Source organism: Anabrus simplex, chromosome 3, assembly GCF_040414725.1.
Source record: "Anabrus simplex isolate iqAnaSimp1 chromosome 3, ASM4041472v1, whole genome shotgun sequence".
Lineage (NCBI taxonomy): Eukaryota > Metazoa > Arthropoda > Insecta > Orthoptera > Tettigoniidae > Anabrus > Anabrus simplex.
The window spans coordinates 267,614,141-267,639,954 of record NC_090267.1 but is presented as its reverse complement, the minus strand read 5'-3'; the positions used below and the strand labels follow the sequence as shown (position 1 = coordinate 267,639,954).

Below are 25,814 nucleotides of genomic sequence, written 5' to 3'. Positions count from 1 at the left end.
TAATTGATAAGATGTATATATTTAATCACTGGTAGGTCATTTTAAAATTATTATGTATATATATAGGGTTTTAATCATCCATTTCACATCATCATTTCATTTCTTTGTATCGCAGCTATAACGTATTCTGAACGAACAACTTATTGTGTAAAGTATTTCAACATCATTCGTATTAATAGCTTGCAGTAAATTTTCCAGTAGCCGTAGTGAGGTGACCAGAGTCAGCAGGCTAATTTCAGCCCATTACCGGGAAATATACGTCATCAAGCTTACGAGAGACCGTACCCCTTCCATACTAGGAAGAGACAGTTGAAAACTTATGAGCGCCTACTTTTCGAAGTTCGTTACCTGACGCTTTATTTTCACGGGAAAGATCAGCCTATGTGAATGGACGTAATGAAGCAAGATGATGGATTCACAGCAATACATAGGAGAAGGGATGAGACCTCGAATCTTATTGGACCATGTGATATGGTTGATGTAGGGAGATTTTGGAACCTATATACTCAACGTATAGGGCTGGAGAAGACACTCTCTCGTACTCTTGGAAGACATTCACACTTGTACTCGCACTCTTGGGAGGACACTCGTACTCTTACTAAGACACTCTTACGATGATTCTACGTTTCTAATCTATCAGCGGAGGAGGGCTGTATGTCTTGACATCAGAGAAGATCTAACTTAGTTCACTTCACATCTGAGTAGTATTCTGCTCAAAAGTTACTCTCATTGGGACCTGTTATCTCAATGATGAGAGGTAAAGTCAACGGGAGACCAGTTTTGACTGGTATAGGGCAGGAGAGATTTTGTTATGAATTTAGTTAATGGTTCGTGTTTGTGGGTTACTGTAGTCACATCCTAGTACGTGAACCATAGGCAACGGCTGAGTGGCCTAGTAAGTGGTCCTAAGAGTCGGGATACCAGTTGCTATGGAATGGGAGTGGGCATCTCGGACATATTCTGAGTCGTGGCCCTCCTTGTGCTCAGGCGGCTAGGACTATACAATTCACCGGTAGTCCTTAACCCGTTAGAGGAGAGATCCTCACGTGGACTATGTGCAAGTAGGGTAGCATCCTGCTTCATGAATTTACCGAGCTCAGAACATTTTAAGCAAGCCTCGGACCTATGGGAGTAATAGAGTCCCACTCCCATTTGACAGGCGAGGGAGTCCTAGGAAACAACTTGGCGAACGAAATGGAATTCGATGGGGAGCTATCAATATTAATGGGGCTTATGGAAGAAAGAAGGTAGAACTGGCTGAGTCAGCAAAGAGGATGCATCTGGATGTGCTAGGAGTAAGTGATATTCGGGTAAGGGGAGATAATGAGGAAGATATAGGAGATTATAAAGTGTACTTGAAGGGCGTTAGAAAGGGAAGGGCAGAGTCTGGGGTAGGGCTCTTTATCAGGAATACCATTGCACGCAACATAGTTTCTGTTAGGCACGTAAATGAGTGAATGATGTGGGTAGATTTGTCAGTTGGAGGAATTAGGACAAGAATTGTGTCCGTGTATTTACCATGTGAGGGTGCAGATGAGGATGAAGTTGACAAGTTTTATGAAGCATTGAGTGACATCGTGGTCAAGGGTCAACAGCGAGGATAGAGTAGTGCTAATGGGCGATTTCAATGCGAGAGTTGGGAATAGAACTGAAGGATACGAAAGGGTGATTGGTAAATGTGGGGAAGATATGGAAGCTAATGGGAATGGGAAGCGTTTGCTGGACTTCTGTGCTAGTATGCTGTTACGAATACATTCTTCAAGCATAAGGCTATTCACCGCTACAAATCGGAGGCTAGGGGTACCAGATCCATAATAATATCTTAACAGACTTTGAATTCAGGAAATCTTTTAGGAATGTACGAGTTTTTTGTGGATTTTTCGATGATACAGACCACTATCTGATCTGTAGTGAACTAAGTATCTCTAGGCCTAGGGTAGAGAAAGTGAAATCTGTCTGCAAACGAATAAGGGTAGAAAATCTCCAGGACGAGGAAATTAGACAGAAGTACAGGGATATGATTAGTGAGAAGTTTCGAACAGTAGACAGTAAGCAGATTCAGGATATAGAAAGTGAATGGGTGGCATACAGGGATGCTGTAGTAGAAACAGCAAGGGAATGTCTAGGAACAGCTGTGTGTAAAGATGGGAAAAGGCGAACATCTTGGTGGAATGATGAAGTGAGAGCAGCTTGTAAAAGTAAAAAGAAGGCTTATCAGAAATGGCTCCAAACAAGGGCCGAGGCAGACAGTGATTTGTACGTAGATGAAAGAAACAGAGCGAAACAAATAGTTGTTGAATCCAAAAAGAAGTCATGGGAAGATTTTGGTAATAACCTGGAAAGGCTAGGTCAAGCAGCAGGGAAACCTTTCTGGACAGTAATAAAGAAATGAAGGGAGGGAAAAAGGAAATGAATAGTGTTTTGAGTAATTCAGGTGAACTCATAATAGATCCCAGGGAATCACTGGAGAGGTGGAGGGAATATTTGGAACATCTTCTCGATGTAAAAGGAAATCATCCTGGTGGTGTTGCAAACAGCCAAGCTCATGGGGAGGAGGAAAATGATGTTGGTGAAATTATGCTTGAGGAAGTGGAGAGGATGGTAAGAAAACCCCATTGTCATAAGGCAGCAGGAATAGATGAAATTAGACCTGAAATGGTGAAGTATAGTGGAAAGGAAATGGCTTCATAGAGTAGTAAAATTAGCATGGAGTGTTGGTAAGGTACCTTCAGATTGGACAAAAGCAGTAATTGCACCTATCTATAAGCAAGGGAACAGGAAGGATTGCAACAATTATCGAGGTATCTCATTGATTAGTATACCAGGCAAAGTATTCACAGGCATCTTGGAAGGGAGGGTGCGATCAGTCGTTGAGAGGAAGTTGGATGAAAACCAGTGTGGTTTCAGACCACAGAGAGGCTGTCAGGATCAGATTTTCAGTATGCGCCAGGTAATTGAAAAATGCTACGAGAGGAATAGGCAGTTGTGTTTATGTTTCGTAGATCTAGAGAAAGCATACGACAGGGTACCGAGGGAAAAGATGTTCACTATACTGGGGGACTATGGAATTAAAGGTAGATTATTAAAATCAATCAAAGGCATGTATGTTGACAACTGGGCTTCAGTGAGAATTGATGGTAGAATGAGTTCTTGGTTCAGGGTACTTACAGGTGTTAGACAAGGCTGTAATCTTTCACCTTTGCTGTTCATAGTTTATATGGATCATCTGCTGAAAGGTATAAAATGGCAGGGAGGGATTCAGTTAGGTGGAAATGTAGTAAGCAGTTTGGCCTATGCTGACGACTTGGTCTTAATGGCAGACTGTGCCGAAAGCCTGCAGTCTAATATCTTGGAACTTGAATATAGGTGCAATGAGTATGGTATGAAAATTAGCCTCTTGAAGACTAAATTGATGTCAGTAGGTAAGAAATTCAGCAGAATTGAATGTCAGATTGGTGATACAAAGCTAGAACAGGTCGATAATTTCAAGTATTTAGGTTGTGTGTTCTCCCAGGATGGTAATATAGTGAGATTGAATCAAAGTGTAGTAAAGCTAATGCAGTGAGCTCGCAGTTGCGATCAGCAGTATTCTGTAAGAAGGAAGTCAGCTCCCAGACGAAACTATCTTTACATCGGTCTGTCTTCAGACCAACATTGCTTTACGGGAGTGAAAGCTGGGTGGACTCAGGATATCTTATTCATAAGTTAGAAGTAACAGACATGAAAGTAGCAAGAATGATTGCTGGTACAAACAGGTGAGAACAATGGCAGGAGGGTAATCGGAATGAGGAGATAAAGGCTAATTTAGGAATGAACTCTATGGATGAAGGTGTACGCATAAACTGGCTTCGGTGATGTGGTCATGTGAGGCAAATGGAGGAGGATAGGTTACCTGGGAGAATAATGGACTCTGCTATGGAGGATAAGAGAAGTAGAGGTAGACCAAGACGACGATGGTTAGACTCGGTTTCTAACGATTTAAAGATAAGAGGTATGGAACTAAATGAGGCCACAACACTAGTTGCAAATCGAGGATTGTGGCAACGTTTAGTAAATTCTCAGAGGCTTGCAGACTGAACGCTGAAAGGCATAACAGTCTATAATGATAATGTATGTATGTTTAGTTACACTACTGTTCCGTAATACAGAAGAATACAAGTGTATTCTCTCCATGAACATAACCCATGAGGGTTTTGCTTTTAAAATTAGGACTAATTACGACTTTATGTAAGAAGTACAGTAGGAAGTGTTAAAGGCAGGAAAAGTTGTAGTACAGCTAGTGTACTATGCACAAAGCAGCAGTAGGACTGGAATCCACAAGAGATGACGCCACCTGTACGAGAGATCCATCAATCATCAGCTTCTACATAACAGAGTCTACAAATGGTGAGCTAATGGCATAAATTACTGCAAGTCTTCGCGCAACAGTTCATTTTCTTAGAGTTAATTTCATTCAATTTTTCTTTTGCTTCCGTAAGTTCAGATTTTGTTAATACGCCATTAAGTCACATTTTTCATTTTAATAAATAGCTGTTTTAATTTGTATTTTCTGAAATTATTATTAATGATCCTTAAATTCCAAGTTAGTGTACTTAATGGTTAGTATTCCATCACCTCACACCTGGGAGTTTTTTGAGTCTCATTACATATTATTATTATTATTATTATTATTATTATTATTATTATTATTATTATTATTATTATTATTATTATTATTATTATTATTATTATTATTAATCAACTATCGTTTTCAAGCCATAAGCTTGAAGGCTGGTGTCCATGGGATATTGTTTATGGAGAAACAATGAGATATCATTTATTTATATTAACATTAAGGTGACCCGACACGTAACAATTTTGTCGCACATCTGTGGGCAGAGTGGGTACGTCACAACATCTTTCACTTTCATGCCCTTCATGGCCCTTGCCTTTCTTTTTCCGTTACTTCCTTTGTCGAAGTTACAGATCCCTTCTTTTTTTCTCAAAGTGGTTGGATGAACGCCGTGCTCGGCCCAGCAAGCTAATGAAAACCTATTTGATGAATCGAAAATTGTATAAATGCCAGAATGTATAATGAAACTTATCATGGTCCCTAGTTGGCCGATTAGCGAATAATAAAAAACTAATATATATGCCCCCGCTTGCTTTTAACGATTTTAGCAGATGCCAAATAAAACATACTAGGATATACATTAATAAAAGAACTGAGACAACGAATTTACAAAATTAAACATTATGATACTAAAACACGTTACAGCCACACCTGTAGATATCCATAAATGTGGTAAACTTTCCTGTTATTTATTTTTATTCTTTCCATCGTGGAACTTTTGGCACTATCCAGGCGATAGCGTACCTAACCTAAACAATGCTGTCTGTCTTATCTCTTTTACAGCTGCTTAGGTAAATCCTGATGTGTTAAATGTAGAGAACAAGCATGAAAGATACTTAAAAATAAGGGTCTGACTTTCAACAGCCGCAGTTATCAAAAGAATGCTTCCAGTCACTGTGTATTACATTCAGAAATACAACTCGTAGCATACGCTAGTTATCAGCTGGTGGTTTGGCATGCTTTCTACAGCACAGCTTTATTCAGAAGAAGTGTCTTCATCCCCTGTGGGTGGGGGACGCAGATGAAAAATACACCCACGGTATCCCTTGCCTGTCGTAAGAGGCGACTAAAAGTGGCTCCAGGAGCTCTCAACCTGGGAGCATCAGTTGGCAACCACAGGGCCCTTAGCTGAGTCCTGGCATTGCTTCCACTTACTTGTGCCAGATCTATCCTGTCCGGCCTCCCTAGGTCAACTCTTGTTCTTTTCCAACCCCAACAGTATTAGAGCATTTGAGGCCTTGGGAGTCTATTACTTTCACGCCCTTCGTGGCCCTTGCCTTTCTTCGCCCGTTACTTCCTTTTTCAAAGTGACAGATCCCTTCTTTTTCTCTCTCAGTTTACCCCCTGTACGTGGGGGTTGCAGGCGAAGAATACACCCTCGGTATCTCCTGCCTGTCGTAAGAGCCAACTAAAAGGGGCGACCACGGGATGATTGTGTTAGAACCATTAAACTACTTGTGATTAGTACCATCACACGGGGAAAACCAGGGGTCGCCTTTACTTGCAAGTAGTACCACTATGTTGGGTACACAAAAGGTTTGTGATTAGTAGCAACAGAAAGGGAGTCTGTATGGGTTTTAGAGTACCCGTGATTAGTACCATTGTGAGAAACACCACAGGTCTGGGCGTTGCCTTTGATTAGTATCACTATATCAGCGACACCATGGGTCTGCTTTGCCTGTGATTAGTACCCACTATACGAGGAAAATCACGGGAATACCGCCGCCCGTGATTTGTACACTTAGGTGAGGAACACGATGGGTTTACGTTGCCTATGAGTGGCGCCATTATGTGAGAAACACCATAGGCCTGCGTTACCTGTGCGAAGTGCAACACTTGTGAGTAGTACCATAATGTGTGGAACACCATGAGTCTGCACTACTTTTGATTAGTACCGCAATAGACAAATACCATGGTTCTACTTTACTAGCGATAAGTACCATTATGAGGGGCCGTTGACTTGGATTTTGTACCGCCTTAGACAACAAGCATCCTCGATTCAGGTTTGCGCTTTAGAAGCAGTCCCTTGGTCAGGAATACTATTGTTTATGATAGTTTCTGGGTCGGATCCACTGATTGTTTTAAATTCATATCGATCCATTCATACTTCATCATCACATTTTTTTATTCTGGTCAGTGGATGATTTTGAAATTTTTAATTGTCATACATTTCATCTCATTTTGTAACATTAAGGGCCGATGACCTATATGTTAGGCCCCTTTAAACAACAAGCATCATCAAGGAGTGGCTTCTGCTACACATACACCAGCTGGGAATAAAATAACAGAGACCATCTCCAGAAACCATTTGGGAATAGATTCACACTGTTTGGACTCTATAGTCAAGAACGAAACTGTTTTTTAAAGGTTAAAAAAGATGGGACCTCAAATGCTCTCGATTGCAGTGCATGGCTGACAAGATGGCAGTGAAGATAACAACACGTCACACCGGTAGCAGAGAAGTTGACGGCACAAGATGATAATTCAAATTAACCTGACAGATACAGCCATTAAGTTATTTTGTATCAATATTGCATAATCTGATAATACGATACCCTTATCCCTTTTTTGTCTACGGGGTCGAGTATGAAGTTGATGAATCTTTGTAGCAAGTTTTTACGACCATATGCCTTCCCTGACTTCAGCCTCATCAGTGGAATTAATGAGATGAAGCGAATGACGTGATATGAGTAACTAAATCTGACTATATTTACTTTATATGTAGGCCTGAAAGTCATGTTCACCATTTATTGTCTTTTTACACTTAGAAATACTGCCTTCCAATGAAAATAGCCAGTATAACTCAAATACATTCATAAGTTTGTTAAAGAATAGTGCAGAATGTTTACATGTATAATTTATAGCTCATTATAGCCTAGACGTCATGAGTTCACTGCACAAAATTTGAGGTTATTGCATATTTGGACCCCCCCCCCCACTTTTTTTTTGGGTGTAAAAGTGGGGGAAAATAGGGGTCTAATTTGCGAGTAAATATGGTACTTGTTTGTAAAAAGATCATCAAAGCATCTTTTTTTTAATCTCTTCTGGTTTACTATAGGCTATCGCTGTTGATTCTATAGATTATTTCACATTCCAGATGGTGCATGTTATAATACGTCTTAACTTTTTCATTACAGATTTTTTTTCTCACAAAGACGCATCCTAGATTTTTTAAAATAAAAATTAGAAGGAAGAAGTGTGCCCCTTAACATGGATAAATATGGTAATAGTTCTGTAGCAATTATCTGTGTGCAACTATAATTAAACTTTGCTATTAACATTCCAGATCACTGTATGGAATTACGAGAGAATGCAGGAGGAGATGAAAACTTCTTCAAAGTTGAAAAGAGGCTGAAAAGATTGAAGAGACGGCAGGAAATGCTTAATAAGAAGGCATATGCAAGAGAAAAGCAGAATACCAATGTATTTGATTTCATCAACAGTAAACTAACAGGGAAGAAAGGTGAGCAATTCTTGTATAATTTTGTAACTTTACAAGATCATCTACTTCACATTATTTGATCAAATACCAGGTAATGGTGTTGAATAGAAGAGAAAGAGAAGGGTCGAGACCTTGAAATTGTGTAAAGCTTCAAGTTATTGTATTCACATAGATGCGCACACGTGATGTTGTCAATTGTATACACTGTTTTATTTACAAATTATATACACGTTAATAGTTGCACATCAAATTATCCACTATCTTGAACTCAGTCGACTGCCACATTAGCATGTCAACCAACTACGGAACACTTGAGAAGATCACATGAGTTCACATTCTTAACTAACGACTCTCACTAACAGCTCATCTAAACAATCCTAAACTGTCCTTTATATACCTTGCCTGGCCAGGCTTCCAGAAAAGTATGACACAATATGCTATCTCGTATCTTCTCGAGTCTCCAATAACCTATATGCAAATGAATGGAACATTCTGTAAAAGTCAAGTGACATCAGGACAAAGGTGCGTTGTTCTAGACTCTTACCGTGTGTTGCACAACATTACATCGGATTTTTACCTCATTTTTACAGATAATACTACTATTAATTATGTGTTCTTACATTAAATAAATGCCTTTTCTGGAGAGATGTAGTGTTTACAGGGTATAGGCTAGAATAAATTTGTTACTTTCATTGATCTGTCTGTCTCAGTCTCATCCTTGGCTTTGACAATATGAAAGTGACTGAGGTATGAGCGATGCTAGTAATACCATTCGTTATGCAGCCGGTCCCTGTTATGAATGGTGTGAAAATATCGCTCATAAGGTCTGTTGGTGCATGCATTTCAATGGGCTTGGCAGACTGTTATGTAATAGCAACTTCTGGACCAGTGAGGAAAGCAACAGGAAACTACCTCACTCCTCATTTCCCTAGTACGCCTCTTCAGTGATGCCTAGGCTATCTATGACAGCTGTTGACAGAACTGTGGAGGATCAAACGAGCCTTCGGGCTGAGTACCCAACATACATACACTTTAAATAAAGTTTATTAATAAACATACAGCAGAAGTATCGTGACATAATCTCACATGTTCTGTTACACAAGGCAGATCGTACAACACACAAATAATAAATGATACGACCACGATTTATACTAGATAAATTCCATACTGACAACCTGTTGTACATAACTACGTAGATGATGATGATGATGATGATGATGATGATGATGATGATGATGATAATAATAGACGTAAACCACCTCATAAATCGAAAGACCAGCGTATATAGCCATAGTCATAATAATAACAACACCTACTAATCGAGCTTGATATTTTCACTATTTACCCATGGGTTTAGATTTTTTTTCAGGTTATACTAGTCCATTACACACTTGCATCAAAATACTTGGGAAACAAATTGTTGCTGAATACAGGATTGGACTTGGAGATGAGTGAAAAGATACAACCTGCAAAATACATTCTACCTGCTGGGGGAGTTGTCAAGAAGAGGTCAGCATATACTTGAAAATGCAATAGAATCATTCTAGAAGATCATGGTGCTAACAAAAAACAATAAAAAAAAGACTGGAAAATATTATGGTGTCAAGGTATGCATCTCTAAATTTAGAAAGAGTGTATTTTTATACCCAAATTACCCCAACCCGCCCTATTCTGTGAGGAACATAGTCAGTGATAATTTTTATGGAGTCTGCATATACAGTAGGCCTATACTGTAAGAAGCACCATGACAATTCTTTCAGTTTAGCCATGCCCCAATGCACTGTAGTTTTAGACTAAAATGAGAATTTCCACAAACACTGTCTTGTCAAACAGATTGAGAGTTTGCAGACCTATACCACTGCCCAGATGCACCTGTGGTGAAGGCCGGTTGGATCCTAACAGCTTCTACCATCAGCAGTCATAGATAGTCTAGGCATAAATGAAGAGGTATACTAGGCTAAGGAGGTTTGGGGTAGCTTCGCATTGCTTTTCTCACTGAGCTAGAAGGTAATCAATCAATCAATCAATCAATCAATCAATCAATCAATCAATCAATCAATCAGTCATTCAGTCATCAGTGATCTGTATTTAGTGCTGTCACCCAGGTGGCATATTCCCTACAAATTGTTTACCTAGCTTTTCCGTAAACGTTTTCAAAGAATTTTGAAATTTATGGAACATATCCTTTGATAATTTATTTCAATCCCTTATTCCTCGTCCTGTAATTGAATATTTGCCCCAGTTTGTCCTCTTGAATTCATATTATGATCTTTCCTACTTTTAAAAGCTCCGCTGAAGCTTATTTGTATACTAATGTCATTCCACGCCATCCCTCACCTAACAGCTTGAAACTTACCACATAGTTGAGCATCTCATCTCCTTACTCCCAAGTCTTCCAGCCCAAAGTTTGCAGCATTTTCATAACACTCCTCCTTTGTCGGAAATCACCCAGAAAAAGTCGTGCTGATCTCCGTTGGATCATTCCCAGTTCTCGTATCAAGTAGTCATGGAGTGGGTCCCATACATTGGAACCATACTCTAATTGGGGTTTTACCAGAGACTTATGTACCCTCTCCTTTACATCCTACTACAACCCTAAATTCTCTCATAACCATGTGAAGAGAGCTGTAACCTTTCTTAACAACCTCATTAATATGATTACCCCAATGAAGATCATTCCTTATATTAACACCTAGGTACTCACAATGTTGCCCTTGGGGTACTTATCACCCCCATCAACACAAAGTGAGAGGACTTTTCCTCTTGATGAAACTTACAGTTTGACTTTTCATCCCATTTACCATAATACCATTGTACGCTGTCCATCTCGCAACATTGTCTAGGTCCCCCTGCAGTCCCTCACATTCCTGCAACTCATACAGTATACAGTATACCCTATACAGTATAACATCATCTGCAAATAGCCTTACCTGTGATTGCAGTTCTTAATATTTTATAACTTGTTTCTTTTTGTATTGCAGTTATAATAGCTGTTACCATATTTTTTTTACAGGTAGTTTATAAATTTACTACTCAAAAATTAGTTTCGGCAGACTGAAGAACCTAACGCTTACAAAATAACTTGAATCGAAACTGAAAAGAAATGACTTCAGATATTACAAACACTGTCTTTTTTAATCATTATGTCATCATGTCTCAGAATCATTACAGGACCAGATAACACTGCACCTACTCCAATTCTCTGAGTTATGTTTTCTAGAAATTTAGCCACTCATTCAACAACTCTTTTGTCTAGTCCAATAGCCCTCATTTTCATCAGTAATCTCCCATGATCTACCCTATCAAAAGCCTTGGATAGGTCAATAGCGATACTGTCCATTTGACCTCCTGAATCTAATATATCTACTATTGTTGTAACTACAAAGATGCACACACGAAATGTTGTCAGTTGTGTACAGTTTTATTTACAAATTATTTACACACACACACACACACACACACACACACACACATACTAATAACTGCTCTCTTGAACAAAACACTGCTACGAAGAAGACTGCAACACTTGCATGTCAACCAACTACCAACCCAACAAAGTTCACATACTTGAATTCAAACACTCGGCTAACGACTTCCACTACAAGTCTCGTTAAACAACTCAACTCCCAAGACTGCCTCTTTATATACATTGCCTGGCCAGGCTTCTAGAAGAATATGACACAGCATGTTTTCTCGTAATTTCGAGAGTCTCCAATAGCCTGTTTACAATGAAAGGAATTTTCTACGCAATTCCAGTGGCAAGATGCATTGTTCTGGACTATTACACTGTGTTGCACAACATTACGCTGGATTTATACATCATATTTACCGGTAATAATAAATTATATACTTTAATATTAATATACATATAGCAGATATTTCATGACATAACCTCACAAATAATATGATCACGGTTTATACCAAATAAAGTCTGTACATAACTACGTACTGTAGATACTAATAGATGTAAGCAACTTCATAGCCACACCTCACAAGTAATAATAATAATAATAATAATAATAATAATAATAATAATAATAATAATAATAATAATAATCATCATTATCATCATCGTCAAGCTCTATATTTCCATTATTTACCCATAGGTTAGAGAATTGTTTCCAAGTTATATTAGTCCATTAAGGGCCCCATACACGCACAGACTTCTGGAATACTTACCTGCACAGACTTGCCTGTGAGAGGTAAGTCGGAAGTATGCAGTTGCCCACAGACGCTCAGACCAAATGATTATTTACTGAGGAGGTTGAATACGACGCGCTCAGCTGTTTTCTGTTTAAGATTATGCACTTCGGGTGGTTGAAAAATATATACGGATTGAAATTAATTAGATAGTCGGTATAGAAGATGAGTTGTTATTTGGACATAATGTAAGCGCTCTGCACGAAGAAGACGCGCAAAAAATTCTTTCAGTTTTCATATTTGTAGGTTACCACGTTTACATTTATTGCCGCAGCTCTGAGATAGCGCTTTCATCGCAAAGTCTCCAGCTGAATTCAAGCAGCGCCAGAATGTCAGAGACTTGCCTGCGGACTTTTTGTCGGCAGACTTATGGGCCATACACACAGAGACATGTCTGAAGAGACTGGTTTGCGCAGACTTACCTTCGACTAAGTCTGCGCGTGTATGGGGCCCTTTACACTTGCATCGCTATATCTTGCTGGAATCCTACAAGTTGAGCTTCTCTGGAATAACCTTTCCTAAACCCAAACTGCCTTCTATCAAACCAGTTAGTTCTTTTACAAACATGTCTAATATAATCAGAAAGAATGTTCTCCCAGAGCTTACAAACAAGTCAAGCTGACTAGCCTGTAATTATCCGCATTACTGTATGTTCATCACCCTTCCCCTTGTACACTGGGGCTGCTATTGCAACTCTCCATTCATTTGCTATCTCTCCCTCATGCAAACATTAATAAATAATGTTATTTGCTTTACGTCCCTCTAACTACTTATATGGTTTTAGGAGATGCCGATGTGCTGGAATTTAGTCCTGCAGGAGATTTTTTTTTTTTTGCTAGGGGCTTTACGTCGCACCGACACAGATAGGTCTTATGGCGACGATGGGATAGGAAAGGCCTAGGAGTTGGAAGGAAGCGGCCGTGGCCTTAATTAAGGTACAGCCCCAGCATTTGCCTGGTGTGAAAATGGGAAACCACGGAAAACCATCTTCAAGGCTGCCGATAGTGGGATTCGAACCTACTATCTCCCGGATGCAAGCTCACAGCCGCGCGCCTCTACGCGCGCGGCCAACTCGCCCGGTGGAGATCTTTTACGTACCAGTAAATCTACCGACATGAGGCTGACGTATTTGAGCACCTTCAAATACCACCGGACTGAGCCAGGATCAAATGTGCCACGTTGGGGTCAGAAGCCCAGCACCTCAACCATCTGAGCCACTCAGCCCAGCCATGCAAACAGTAATCGAATAAGTATTTCAGTTATGGCACTATATCCTAACACTTTTAGCCTTTAATACATCCCTAGAAATCTTAACAATCCCATCTGCCTTTCTAGCTTTCAACTTTTGTATCTTTTTATAAATGTCTTTATTATCATAGGTAAATTTCAGTAATTTGCCAATATTAGTCACCTCTTCTATCTGCAATTTATCTTTATATCCAACTACTTGTACATACTGCTGACTGAATACTTCTGCCTTCTGTATGTCCACACATATACACTCCCCTTCTTCATTAATGATTCGTGGAATGAATGTCCTTCTAGGAACCTGTTTCTGTCTTAAAGTATCTATACATATCCTTCCATTACTCTCTAAAATTCATATGGCTGCCAGTTATGTTTGCCATCATGTTATCCTTAGTGATTTATTTTTTCACTGAATTAAATTTCCTTGTGAGCTCCTTCAACTTCTCCTTACTCCTGCAACTATTCCTAACTCTATTTCTTTCTAATCTGCACCTCCTTCTTAATCTCTTTATTTCTCTGTTGTAATATAATGGGTTATTACCATTCCTTACAAATTTTAAGGTACATACCTGTACATACTCCTCAACAATTGCTTTAAAACCATCCCATAGGTTGTTTACATTTTTATTTACCATTTTCCATTGATCATAACTGTTTTTTTTTTTATTTTCTCATGCCTTTCTTATTAGCCATATGGTATAGTTTAATAATACTACTTTTATGACATTTTCCGTCTGTCTGTCTGTCTGTCTGTCTGTCTGTCTGTCTGTCTGTCTGTCTGTCTGTCTGTCTGTCTGTCTGTCTGTCTGTCTGTCTGTCTGTCTGTCTGTCTGTCTGTCTGTCTGTCTGTCTGTCTGTCTGTACACGCATCATGAGAAAACGGCTGAAGAGCATTTAATGAAAATCGGTATGCAAAGTCGGGGAATAAGCCTCTACAATCTAGGCCATAAATAATTGTTTATGTTATTAGTGGTCCTATCTTAATGAAAATTGGTATGCAAAGTCGGGGAATAAGTCACTATCATCTAGGCCATAAATAATTTTATTCACCCTGAGTGAAATGATAGTTTAGGGGAAGGCCTAAAATTGAATTCTCAAATATTTGTAATTAGAAGTCATATCGATAAATACTACATAACTAAAGTTATCTAGTATTAAATTTCCGATCATTTATGTCTTATACATTGTTACCGTACCAGCTATGATCACAAATATATTCATGAATTTGGATTTTTGTTACTAAGTCCATATCAGCGCCATGTCATGAGAAAATGGGTAAACAGAATTTAATGAAAATTGGTATGTAAAGTCGGAGAATAAGGAACTACAGTCTACGTTATAAATAATTTTACAAATCGCAGAGTCGAAAGAAAACTAAATATGAAGGCCTACAATATAGAAAGCTCATAACATTGATCAACAATAACATTACATTGACCATTGTCTGTTGTGATGTGCTTTGTGTCTTTTGTCACTACTCATCTCCAGTAGATAGGATTACTGCTGCGTACCAAATATTTTTTTATTTGCTTTACGTCGCACCGACACAGATAGGTCTTATGGAGACGATAGGATAGGAAAGGGCTAGGAGTGTGAAGGAAGCGGCCTTGGCTTTAATTAAGGTACAGTCCCAGCATTTTCCTGGTGTGAAAAGTGTTAAACCACGGAATACTGTCTTCAGCGCTTCCAACAGTGGGGTTCGAATCAACTATCTCCCGGATGCAAGCTCACAGCTGCGCAGCCCTAACCACACGGCCAACTCACCCGGTCGTACAGAGTGTAACGGCCTGCCTGAATATTGACAGGAAGTGGCTGGGGAGTTAGATAACTTTCTTCTTTAGCATGCCATTCCTCTGGTTCGTAAATTTTCTGATACTACTGATACGCAACACACTGGTTCATCATAGCATTCGAGCTATTCAATCCCTACTCTGAGGCACTGATTGGAATGATCAGTGTGCATATTTAACGGAATAATAGGAGAGGAGTGTTCACGGCTGTTTGCGGCCTGGTCATTTCAGCTCTGGAACTTTGGACTGTTAGATTGGCACCATAGTACTGAAGGTTAAAAGTGATAAAATGTGCGTTTTTTTCATTTGATCGAGTATTTTATATGATAACATTGCTTTTAATTGCTACATTCCTACTGTCATTTTTGTAATGACCTATGTTGACTTCAGTTAGGAAAACTACAAAGTCAGTCTTTCTAGGAATCCCGTAGCAAAGCATGGGTACATCAGCTAGTATCATCTATCACTGCAAACTTACTGCATTATCTTTGCTGCACCTTGATTCAGTCTAACTATACTACCATCTTGGGAGATTACACATCCTAAATACTTGAAATTATCTACCTGTTCCAGCTTTATATTTGAAACCTGACATTCAATTCTCTTAGGTTTCTAACCTGCTGACATCACTTTAATCTTGAAAAGACTAATTTCCGTATCATATTCATTGCACTTATTTTCATGTTCCAAGATATTAGACTGCAGGCTTTCAGCACAATCTGCCATTAAGACAAAGTCATCAGTGTAGGCCAAACTGCTTACTACATTCCCACCTAACTGAATCCCTCCTTGTCATTTTATACCTTTCAGTAGATGATCCATGTAAGCTATGAACAACAGAGGTGAAAGATTACAGCCCTATCTAACCCCTGTAAGGACCTTGCACCACAAACTCATTCTACCATCAGTTCTCATCGCAGCCCAATTATCAACATAAATGCCTGATTACTTTTAAAAATCTACCCTTAATCCCATAGACACCCTGTACAGTGAACATCTTTTCCCTCAGAACTCTGTCATATGCCTTCACTCGATCTACGAAACATAAACATAACTGTCTATTCCTCTTGTAGCATTTTTCAGTTACCTGACGCATATCGAAAATCTTATCCTGATTTCCTCTATAGTCTGAAATCACACTGGTTTTCATACAACTTACTATCAACCACTGACTGCACCCTCCCTTCCAAAATGCCAGTGAACATTTTGCCTGGTATACTGCTCATTGAAATACCTCGATAGTTGTTGCCATCCTTCCTGTTCCCTTGCTTATAGTTAGGTGCAATTACTGCTTTCATATGATCAGAAGGTACCTTACTAACATCCCATGCTAATCTTATTACCAGGCTTTGGATAATTATGCACTTAAAAATGCCAAAATATACACTAAAAAGTGTCAAAATATGCACTAAAAATGGTGAAATACGCATTGAAAACAAACATATTATTTCTGATATCAATTACCAGTTTATGTTATAAGAAATGAATGTTGCCCTTTAAACATCGCCAAAATAAAAAAGAATTATATACCGTACCACAATAAAATGCTCAAGTTTGTCACTGAAATTCAAACATCTTGATTACACTTAATCACTGCATGATGTAATAGGTTTTGAAACACAATCTTGTGCCTATTTTTGCTTAAAATGACTTTATACTCCATAAACACTCTCTCCAGATCACATGCCACAATTGCAGCATACTCCAACTCAATGAAATCAGAGACTTCTAGTATCAATGCACTGTCAAATTTACCTTTGCCTTGGATAACACCAAAAATGATTTCAAATTTGAGGAGACCGGAGTTTTTTAGCACTACACTCTGCAATTTTTCTGAGAAAACTTTATTATTTATGTCATTAGGGATTACAAGATATTAGAATTATTTTGTATTGACGGTTTTCACTTTACAAAGGAAATTCAATATGTCCTCCTAGTCAATACATATACATCTCCATTATTAGATGGAGTAAATATAGTCAAACATGTTTCAACTCGTTTGAGCCATCTTCAGTGAAAAATGGTTTAAAGTTTTTTTACATAATTGAAGCAAAAAAATGTGTTAAAACATAATGAAGGAAAGAATGGAAAACAAATGCAACATGACAGAATTAAACACTACACATTTCTATCATTAGATGGAGACATCTTCAGTGAAAAAAGGTTAAAATATTTTATATAATTGATGCTAAAAAAGTGTTAAAACCTAATGAAGAAAAGAATGAAAACAAATGAGACATGACGGAAACAAACAATGTAATTATAGTGAGGTTGTGGACCTCTTAGTATAAAACTTGCCGTTTGTTATAATTAAAAACAAAACAAAATCACTGTGCTAAAAATACAAAATGACAGTCTGTCTCCATTGAGTCACCATCATAAACAGTTAAGAGGAGCCTTTGTAAAGTTCATTAGGGATGTTCGACTTCTTCAACAGTTCCAATACTAATGTGAAGAGGCAGTCCTTTTTCTTGCAATTTCTTGGTGGTTGAAGGTATGCAATGCAAATTAGAATGAATAAATATGAGTTGCTCACGAACACCATCTTTGCTCAAGACTTCTTGAGCTCCCGTAGTAGAAGCAGCTTCTTCAGAATCAAGGTCTTCAACCACCTTTTCTACTACATCAAAATAATCGGCATAATAAACAGCAGCTTTGAGGCACGTTCCCCATCTTGTATGAACTGGTTAAGGCGGGAGTGGCATATCATTAGCTGCATCCAAAAAGGATTTCTTGTAACTTAGAGCTTTCAGGAACACTTTTCACTGTAGAGATCAACACATTTACTTCAGGAAAGGAAATCCAGACTGCTTCAGTGACTCAAAGTCCACGTGCTACACATGTGACGTGTATTATCTTGGGATATAATATCCCAAGACCTCCCATGGCTTTACACATATAAGGTGCACATCGGTGGCAGGCCACAAGAACATGATCGTAAAAGAATGCCTGATGGCCACAAGCAAGAATTGTCTCTCTCTTCTTCCTCTCCTAAAATTAGCATGAAGTTAGTTACATATCTTTGATCCACATCCGTTGGTTTGGCTAGTGGCACCCAAATGTATTTTTCGAAAGCTTTTTTCCTTAGTTTACCTAACATTACTTTATAAAGCTCAGGAACATAATTCTTCCTAATTGTTGATTCATATACTGGTTGTTTCATATACTCCTGCAGAAACCAAACTAAGTTTTTATTGTTTAGCTTAGCCAATGGTATGTTTGCATAGACAGATACTTCACACAGGTCTTCATTGAATTTACGTAGTGTTGGTCCAGGTTTAACTAAAGCACTGGTTACAAGAGGCTGGTGGGTGGTTTTTTTTCACTCCAAGTTTACCTCTTGTGATTTACTGTGTTTCTTTGTTTGAAGATGTTGAATTTGATACTTTTTAGTTGTGGTTATGACTGTGTTACAGTATTTGCAAAACTACACACTTCCGTCGTTTGAAAAGTCTTGAAACTCACGTACACACACTTTCGGTACTTCACTAACAGTTCTAAACAGTTATAAATTAAGTAGCAACAATACAGCTATTTAATGTACTATAAACCTCAACCTGTTTCAACTCAACTAAAGTAAGACTAACAAGGACTAATTGTTCCTGAAAGGTAACTATTTACGAAATGAATAAAAGACAGCCCTTCTGTAAGAGAAATTCCAAGAATCAGTACCCACCTAATTGCATAGCAGGTAGACAAGGCCATGGCCAGATGTAGAGCTGGCGTTACTAAATTTAAACACGCTGCTGACCTGTCAAACAGCCTGAGGATAACCAGCACAGCTTAACACTTCAGTTATCTCAATTTTTCAATAGTTTCCTGCAGAAATTGATGTCTACACTCAATTGCTGTTGTTTATAAGTTTCATTTCCGTATTGATAGATATTACTTTACAGAAAACAATATGTATATGAGTTTCCACCTTATCAATACAAATTTATTTTACATTAAGCAAGTAAATATAGTCAAGACTAGTTTCGACCCCTAGGGGGTCATCCTCAGTTGCCAAGCGTTAAAAATGTATTGTTTACAAAAACATCACATGTAGTGGTAAAAGCTTAAATTAATTTGAACCGATCATTAATGTTGGTATGTCTGGTACATGATTGACTAGTGTGCATCATCCATGAAGACACATATTATTTTTCATGCTACTACCATCCAATTTTTTAGGTTATACAATGTGGAATATACATGCATTTATGCAACTCAACAGTGGCAAGTTTAACAATGTACATTTAAAGTTGGTTCATAAATTACACATTGGCTATTGATTAGGACATTGGTTTGAACACTTTTGACTAGAATATCAATGTAACACCTTACTGGCATATATCTTAGATGCTAAAATCAGTTTGTAAAGCCTGTTACTCTTGATTGAGTCTTAGTATAAAGTTAAAATTTTAAATGAAAACTATTTGCTTAGTATAGGCATTAAATAATGCTGTTAAAATGGACGTAGTGGTAAAAGCTTAAATTGATTTGAACCGATCATTAATGTTGGTATGTCTGGTACATGATTGACTAGTGTGCATAATCCATGAAGACACATATTATTTTACATGCTACCACCATCCAATTTTTAGGTTATACAATGTGGAATATACACACATTTGTGCAACTCAATAGTGGCAAGTTTAACAATGTACATTTAAAGTTGGTTCACAAATTACACAAATTGGCTATTGATTAGGACATTGGTTTGAACACTTTTGACTAGAATATCAATGCAACACCTTACTGGCATATATCTAAGATGCTAAAATCAGTTTGTAAAGCCTGTTACTCTTGATTGAGTCTTAGTATAAGGTTAAAATTTTAAATGAAAACTATTTGCTTAGCATAGGCATTAAATAATGCTGTCAAAATGGACATCTAGCTAAAACAGTGGTATATGTATGTCATATATGCCTGGTTAAAAACACATTACATTAATGTTATTGATATGTGGTGCAACATGTACATTGTTTTGGAACAAATGGGGTTGACGAATTTTTCATAACAGTCTTAGATATAGTGTTCTAATAAAATGGGTCCGTAAAAATATTTATATGTACAAAACAGTTAGCATTTTAATAATCCGCTGTAGATCGGGTAATGCTTAGATATATATCTGGAGATATATTAGGCAGCTACTAATGTTGGAGTTATTAGAAATATTAATGGAGCATGTTTTCCATCCGTATGTCGTGATGTTTCTGGCTGGTGACATTTGTCAGAATGTGTTGAAATTATGCGTCTTGATGCACGTTGATTTTATCGTGGAAGCGTATATGTTGTAAAAACAAGGTACAGTATGTAAGGTGTTGGAACCGTGCGTTCTTTGTAGCTGCCTGTTGGGATCTTCTAGTGTTCAAACCAATGTCCTAATCAATAGCCAATTTGTGTAATTTGTGAACCAACTTTAAATGTACATTGTTAAACTTGCCACTATTGAGTTGCACAAATGTGTGTATATTCCACATTGTATAACCTAAAAATTGGATGGTGGTAGCATGTAAAATATGTGTCTTCATGGATTATGCACACTAGTCAATCATGTACCAGACATACCAACATTAATGATCGGTTCAAATCAATTTAAGCTTTTACCACTACGTCCATTTTAACAGCATTATTTAATGCCTATACTAAGCAAATAGTTTTCATTTAAAATTTTAACTTTATACTAAGACTCAATCAAGAGTAACAGGCTTTACAAACTGATTTTAGCATCTAAGATATATGCCAGTAAGGTGTTACATTGATATTCTAGTCAAAAGTGTTCAAACCAATGTCCTAATCAATAGCCAATGTGTAATTTATGAACCAACTTTAAATGTACATTGTTAAACTTGCCACTGTCGAGTTGCATAAATGCATGTATATTCCACATTGTATAACCTAAAAAATTGGATGGTAGTAGCATGAAAAATAATATGTGTCTTCATGGATGATGCACACTAGTCAATCATGTACCAGACATACCAACATTAATGATCGGTTCAAATTAATTTAAGCTTTTACCACTACATGTGATGTTTTTGTAAACAATACATTTTTAACGCTTGGCAACTGAGGATGACCCCCTAGGGGTCGAAACTAGTCTTGACTATATTTACTTGCTTAATGTAAAATAAATTTGTATTGATAAGGTGGAAACTCATATACATATTGTTTTTTGTAAAGTCTACACTCAAGACGAAAAATACTTTTGAAATATGCCGTAACAAGAGGAAAACCCCAAAATATGTACTACTGAGTTCGGTAGCTGTAGTCGCTTAAGTGCGGCCAGTAACCAGTATTCGGGAGATAATGGGTTCGAACCCCACTGTCGTCAGCCCTGAATATGGTTTTCCGTGGTTTCCCATTTTCACACAAAGCAAATGCTGGGGTTGTACCTTAATCAAGGCCATGGCCACTTCGTCCCACTCCTAGCACTTTCCTGTCCCATCGTTGCCATAAGACCTATCTATGTCGGTGCGAAGTAAAGCAACTTGTAAGAAAGAAAAAATGCTATCTATATACAGTATATATAAAGCAGAATGTCTGTCCGTACCTTATACAAATCCATACTGTTCCACGAATTTCAATCAAATTTTGTATACTTAACTTTTAGGACCCCATCTACAAGAAATTTTAACATCCCTCTCCATTCCCTAGATTTAGGCCTTTTGGCACATTAACATAGGCTAAAAAATATTCAATTTGCCACACAAGGACGAGACAAGGTTCATTTTGAGCCTCATAACACGTAGAACAAAACTTGGTAAGGCCCTATGGGCCCCGAAAACCATGTTTTAAGGGCCTAAAACCAACCGTTTTGGAATATTGGCATCACACTTCCCCCCTCTAGAAAATGGATGAAGAAATGACCAGCAGTAACCCTGCAACATCAGCTTATAAAATTATTAGCTGATATGTCCACTGCATATGAAGATCTGCTGATTCACAATACCATTCACTGGTTAAGCACAGGTAACGTGCTAGTTAGGTAGGTATATTCATGGAACTCAAAGCATGAGATACATAAGTGTGTGTCCAAATTTTCAACTCTCAAAGGTGCTATGGAATTCCAGACATTGATAAGGGAAGATGCTTTTGTAGGTAAAGCTGCCTTCTTGTGCAGCATGTGTTGAATGAACAGCTGCAAGTAAAGACAAACACGTAATTTTGTGGTCCGACTGAAAAATTAAGAGCATTCAGTGCAAAATTAATGTTGCTTTCGTTTGACCTGGCATCCAGCAAACTACTTCATTTCCTGAAATTGCGAGTTGCTTCTTCTTCTACTACTTACTCCTCTTCATTTATTAACCCCATTACACGCAGATATCTTGAATAGTTTGAAGGGTGGGAAGGTAGGGGCACCAGATCCATTGTAGACTATATCACAATCGACTTAGAAATTAAGGAAATCTATCATGAATGTGTGGGTATGTCGGGGATTTATTTTAATGATACAGACCACTATCTGATCTGTAGTGAACTAAGCGTCTCTAGGCCTAGAATAAAGTTAAATCTGTCTGCAGGCGAATAAGATTAGAGAATCTCCAGAATGAGGAAATTAGACAGAAGTACATGGGTATGATTAGTGAAAAGTTCCAAACAATGGACAGTAAGCAGGTTCAGGGTATAGAATGAGAATGGGTGTCATACAGGGATGCTGTGGTAGAAATAGCAAGGAAATACCTAGGGTCATCTGTGTGTAAAGATGTAAAAAAAAAAAAAAAAGAAAAAAAAAGGAAGAAAAAGCATCTTAGTGGAATGATGAAGTGCTGAAAGCACCTGTATCCATCACAAACTTAAAGTCAATACAAGTGTACCACACAACACACTTCTGTAAATAATTTAATGCAAAGAATACATATTATGGGATAAATCTGTCAGTCTTGCAACTAAACCACTCTCTCTACTAGTCTTTGAAAGCTGTTTCATTCAGAAAATAACTTTTCTTGTATTCTCTTCCAGAAGAAGTAGTGTTAGCAATTCTTAACAAAAACATGTACCATCAAAATAATGGAACTCATCTGTAGCTATGGGCATAGTTACATTAATGTGCAAATTAATCCAAACAAGATTCAGAAAATTGTCCTCATAAAATCAACTGAAAATCAGTTCTGCAATTACAGAAAGTCATACCTTAATACTTGATGTGACCTCCTTTGTTCTTCAAAACAGGATTGACATGTTTTGGCATGGAATCCACCATTTTTGGAAATATTCTTGATCTCTTCATTGTGAAACCACACTTTTGTTATAATCTACCCAGTTTTACTATTTATTGGGGTTGATATCAGGTGAGTTGCCAAGCCAAGGGAGCACTTCAGCGTTTTTGTCTTCAAAGAATTTGTTGACTTTTTGGATGTGTGGCATGGAGCAAGATGACGTTGAAATTCACCATCTGGAGACCGTTTTTCTAACTCAGGCACTACCCTCCTCTGAAGGATTTCTATGTACTCTTCACTGTTCATCATACCCTTAACATGGACTAAACGTCCCTTGTAGATCATATATCCCCACAGCATCACTTTTGGAGGATGTTTTGTGCTTGATGAATAGAGGCCGGAGATGTTTCTTTACGCACATAAGGAGCACGCTGACCACAAACTTTGAAATGGTTTTCATCTAAAAATATTACTTTCTTCCAACCTTCCACAGGCCAATCTTTATGTAATTTAGTCCATATCAATCGCTTTTTGCACATAGTGTATGGCAAAACTGCTTCTTTGCTAGTCTGCGTGCTCTTCTTCCTGTCTTCAACAGGGTGTATTTTGCACTTCCTAATGAGTAAATGGTCTTCTTTTGGTGTATTCTTCAGTTCCCCACCACAGTTTCCTTCCTTCAGCAATAAAAAGACCTGATTTCTCGGTATCACTTCAAAATTGAATTTACCATAGCCACACCAACACCATGTTGTGAAGGAATTTGTCCTGGTCATAGAAGTATGCTTAGCTAATGTCACAATTTTTTAACACTTCCATGGGGTGGCATCCATTATCAGTTATCAATTTTCTGTACAATAATATGATGCTATACTGAAAACTTATATGAACTTACCCAGAGACATTCATTATAAAGAACATCCAATAATGCCCAATAATGCTGCCATACATGTACAATGCAATTAGCTTGAAAGTGGGAACAGTATTTAGTAGGAATGCAGGATTCTGCTGACATTAATTATAAATAGTCTTAGAAATGACTATGTTCAGATTAATTTGTATGCTGCTGTATCATAATTATCCTTAAAAATAAACATTTTAACACAAAATATTAGTGGATAAGTAACATATAATAAAAATAATACATACTGAAGTATTTTGTCTAGGGGCCAGTCTAAGGTGTTGTACCAGGAAGGCATAGGCCCTGGCACATGCGAGTTATAAATCTTTATTCATGAGCGAACGGCTATGTTACGATGCACGAACAGCTGTGCGAGAGAATGTTCTTGTTCTCACTGCACTGCGTGAGGGAGACCGCATGAGTAGAGCAAGGTCAAGTGACGTCAGCACTGCCTGTGGCTTGCCTCCCCTTAGAATTCTCTCGAAACCATTTTTAAGATTCTCAACGACTGGATCAATAAATATGAGACCAACACTAAATTGTAGCCCATATTTTAAAAGTATAACCCTGCAAATTTGAGATTAATCCGTGTAGTGGTTTCCAAGATATAACAAGTAGAAGTTTGGGAAGTATTATCACCCCTTTATTACCTGACTCAGAGTGCTGCTCGCAGCCGGATATAAATAGGTCAACGAACCGAGCATATAGCCAGTGTGAGTGTGTGTATGTACTCAACGATTATGACAGAAAGACAGTATGCTCCGTCGCGCTCTGCGAAGACGGAGAAGTCACACTCGAGCACTTTGAAATTGTGCAAGGTCATCGCAAGTAAAGTTTCTACCGCGTCGTTACGAATGAAATGTTATAAAATTTTCTCTGAATAAATTGTCATTGTATGATATTTAGGAGTGTGTTAACCGAGTGAAGTTACAATAGAAGTTGTGAATTGAAGTGTAATTGGAGATTCAAATATTTCAACTACCAGTTGACGGTATTGTGGACTTTAACATTTTATCGTAATTTTGAACTTTATCATTGACTGTGACAGAATTCTAAGACATTGTGTGTGATAAACTAAACTTCTAATTTATGACCATTTAAATGATTCTGAGACACATTTCTCCTATACTAGTACAATTGTGAACTGTGTGAGATACTACTCCAGTGAACATTCAACAAATAACAAAGCTAAATGTGACTATTTTTTCATCTATTTTCTCGAATTTTCGATTACTACCACGAGAAACTAACTGAATGTTAAGAACCTTTTATGGCAATATTAGGTCATACGGACTCGTTATGCAAATTTGTCATAAAATCTTCTTAATCTATAAACATTATTATTCCAGAGACTGTTGTAGAGACTGTTATTAATGACATTTTTTCAAGTGTTTCATGGACTGTGATGATTATTCTACGGTCGAACCTAAGACATAATCAGTGACTACTATGAACTGTGACAGTGTTCAATCATTATTCT

General features: G+C 37.8%; 2 protein-coding genes across 2 annotated transcripts in view; one reads left to right on the top strand and one right to left on the bottom strand.

Annotated features, from left to right (window-relative positions):
• Positions 1–24,602, bottom strand: part of LSm-4 (Like Sm protein 4) — a 209,851-nt gene extending 185,249 nt beyond the window's left edge. Inside the window, exon 1 of the mRNA XM_067143022.1 lies at positions 24,583–24,602. Coding sequence (XP_066999123.1) covers position 24,583 — 1 coding nt within the window. The 5' untranslated portion in view covers positions 24,584–24,602. The remainder of the gene's footprint in view (positions 1–24,582) is intronic.
• Positions 1–25,814, top strand: part of LOC136866235 (zinc finger CCCH-type with G patch domain-containing protein) — a 143,351-nt gene that overhangs the window by 108,772 nt on the left and 8,765 nt on the right. The window contains exon 9 of the mRNA XM_067143020.2: positions 7,899–8,075. Coding sequence (XP_066999121.2) covers positions 7,899–8,075 — 177 coding nt within the window. The remainder of the gene's footprint in view (positions 1–7,898; positions 8,076–25,814) is intronic.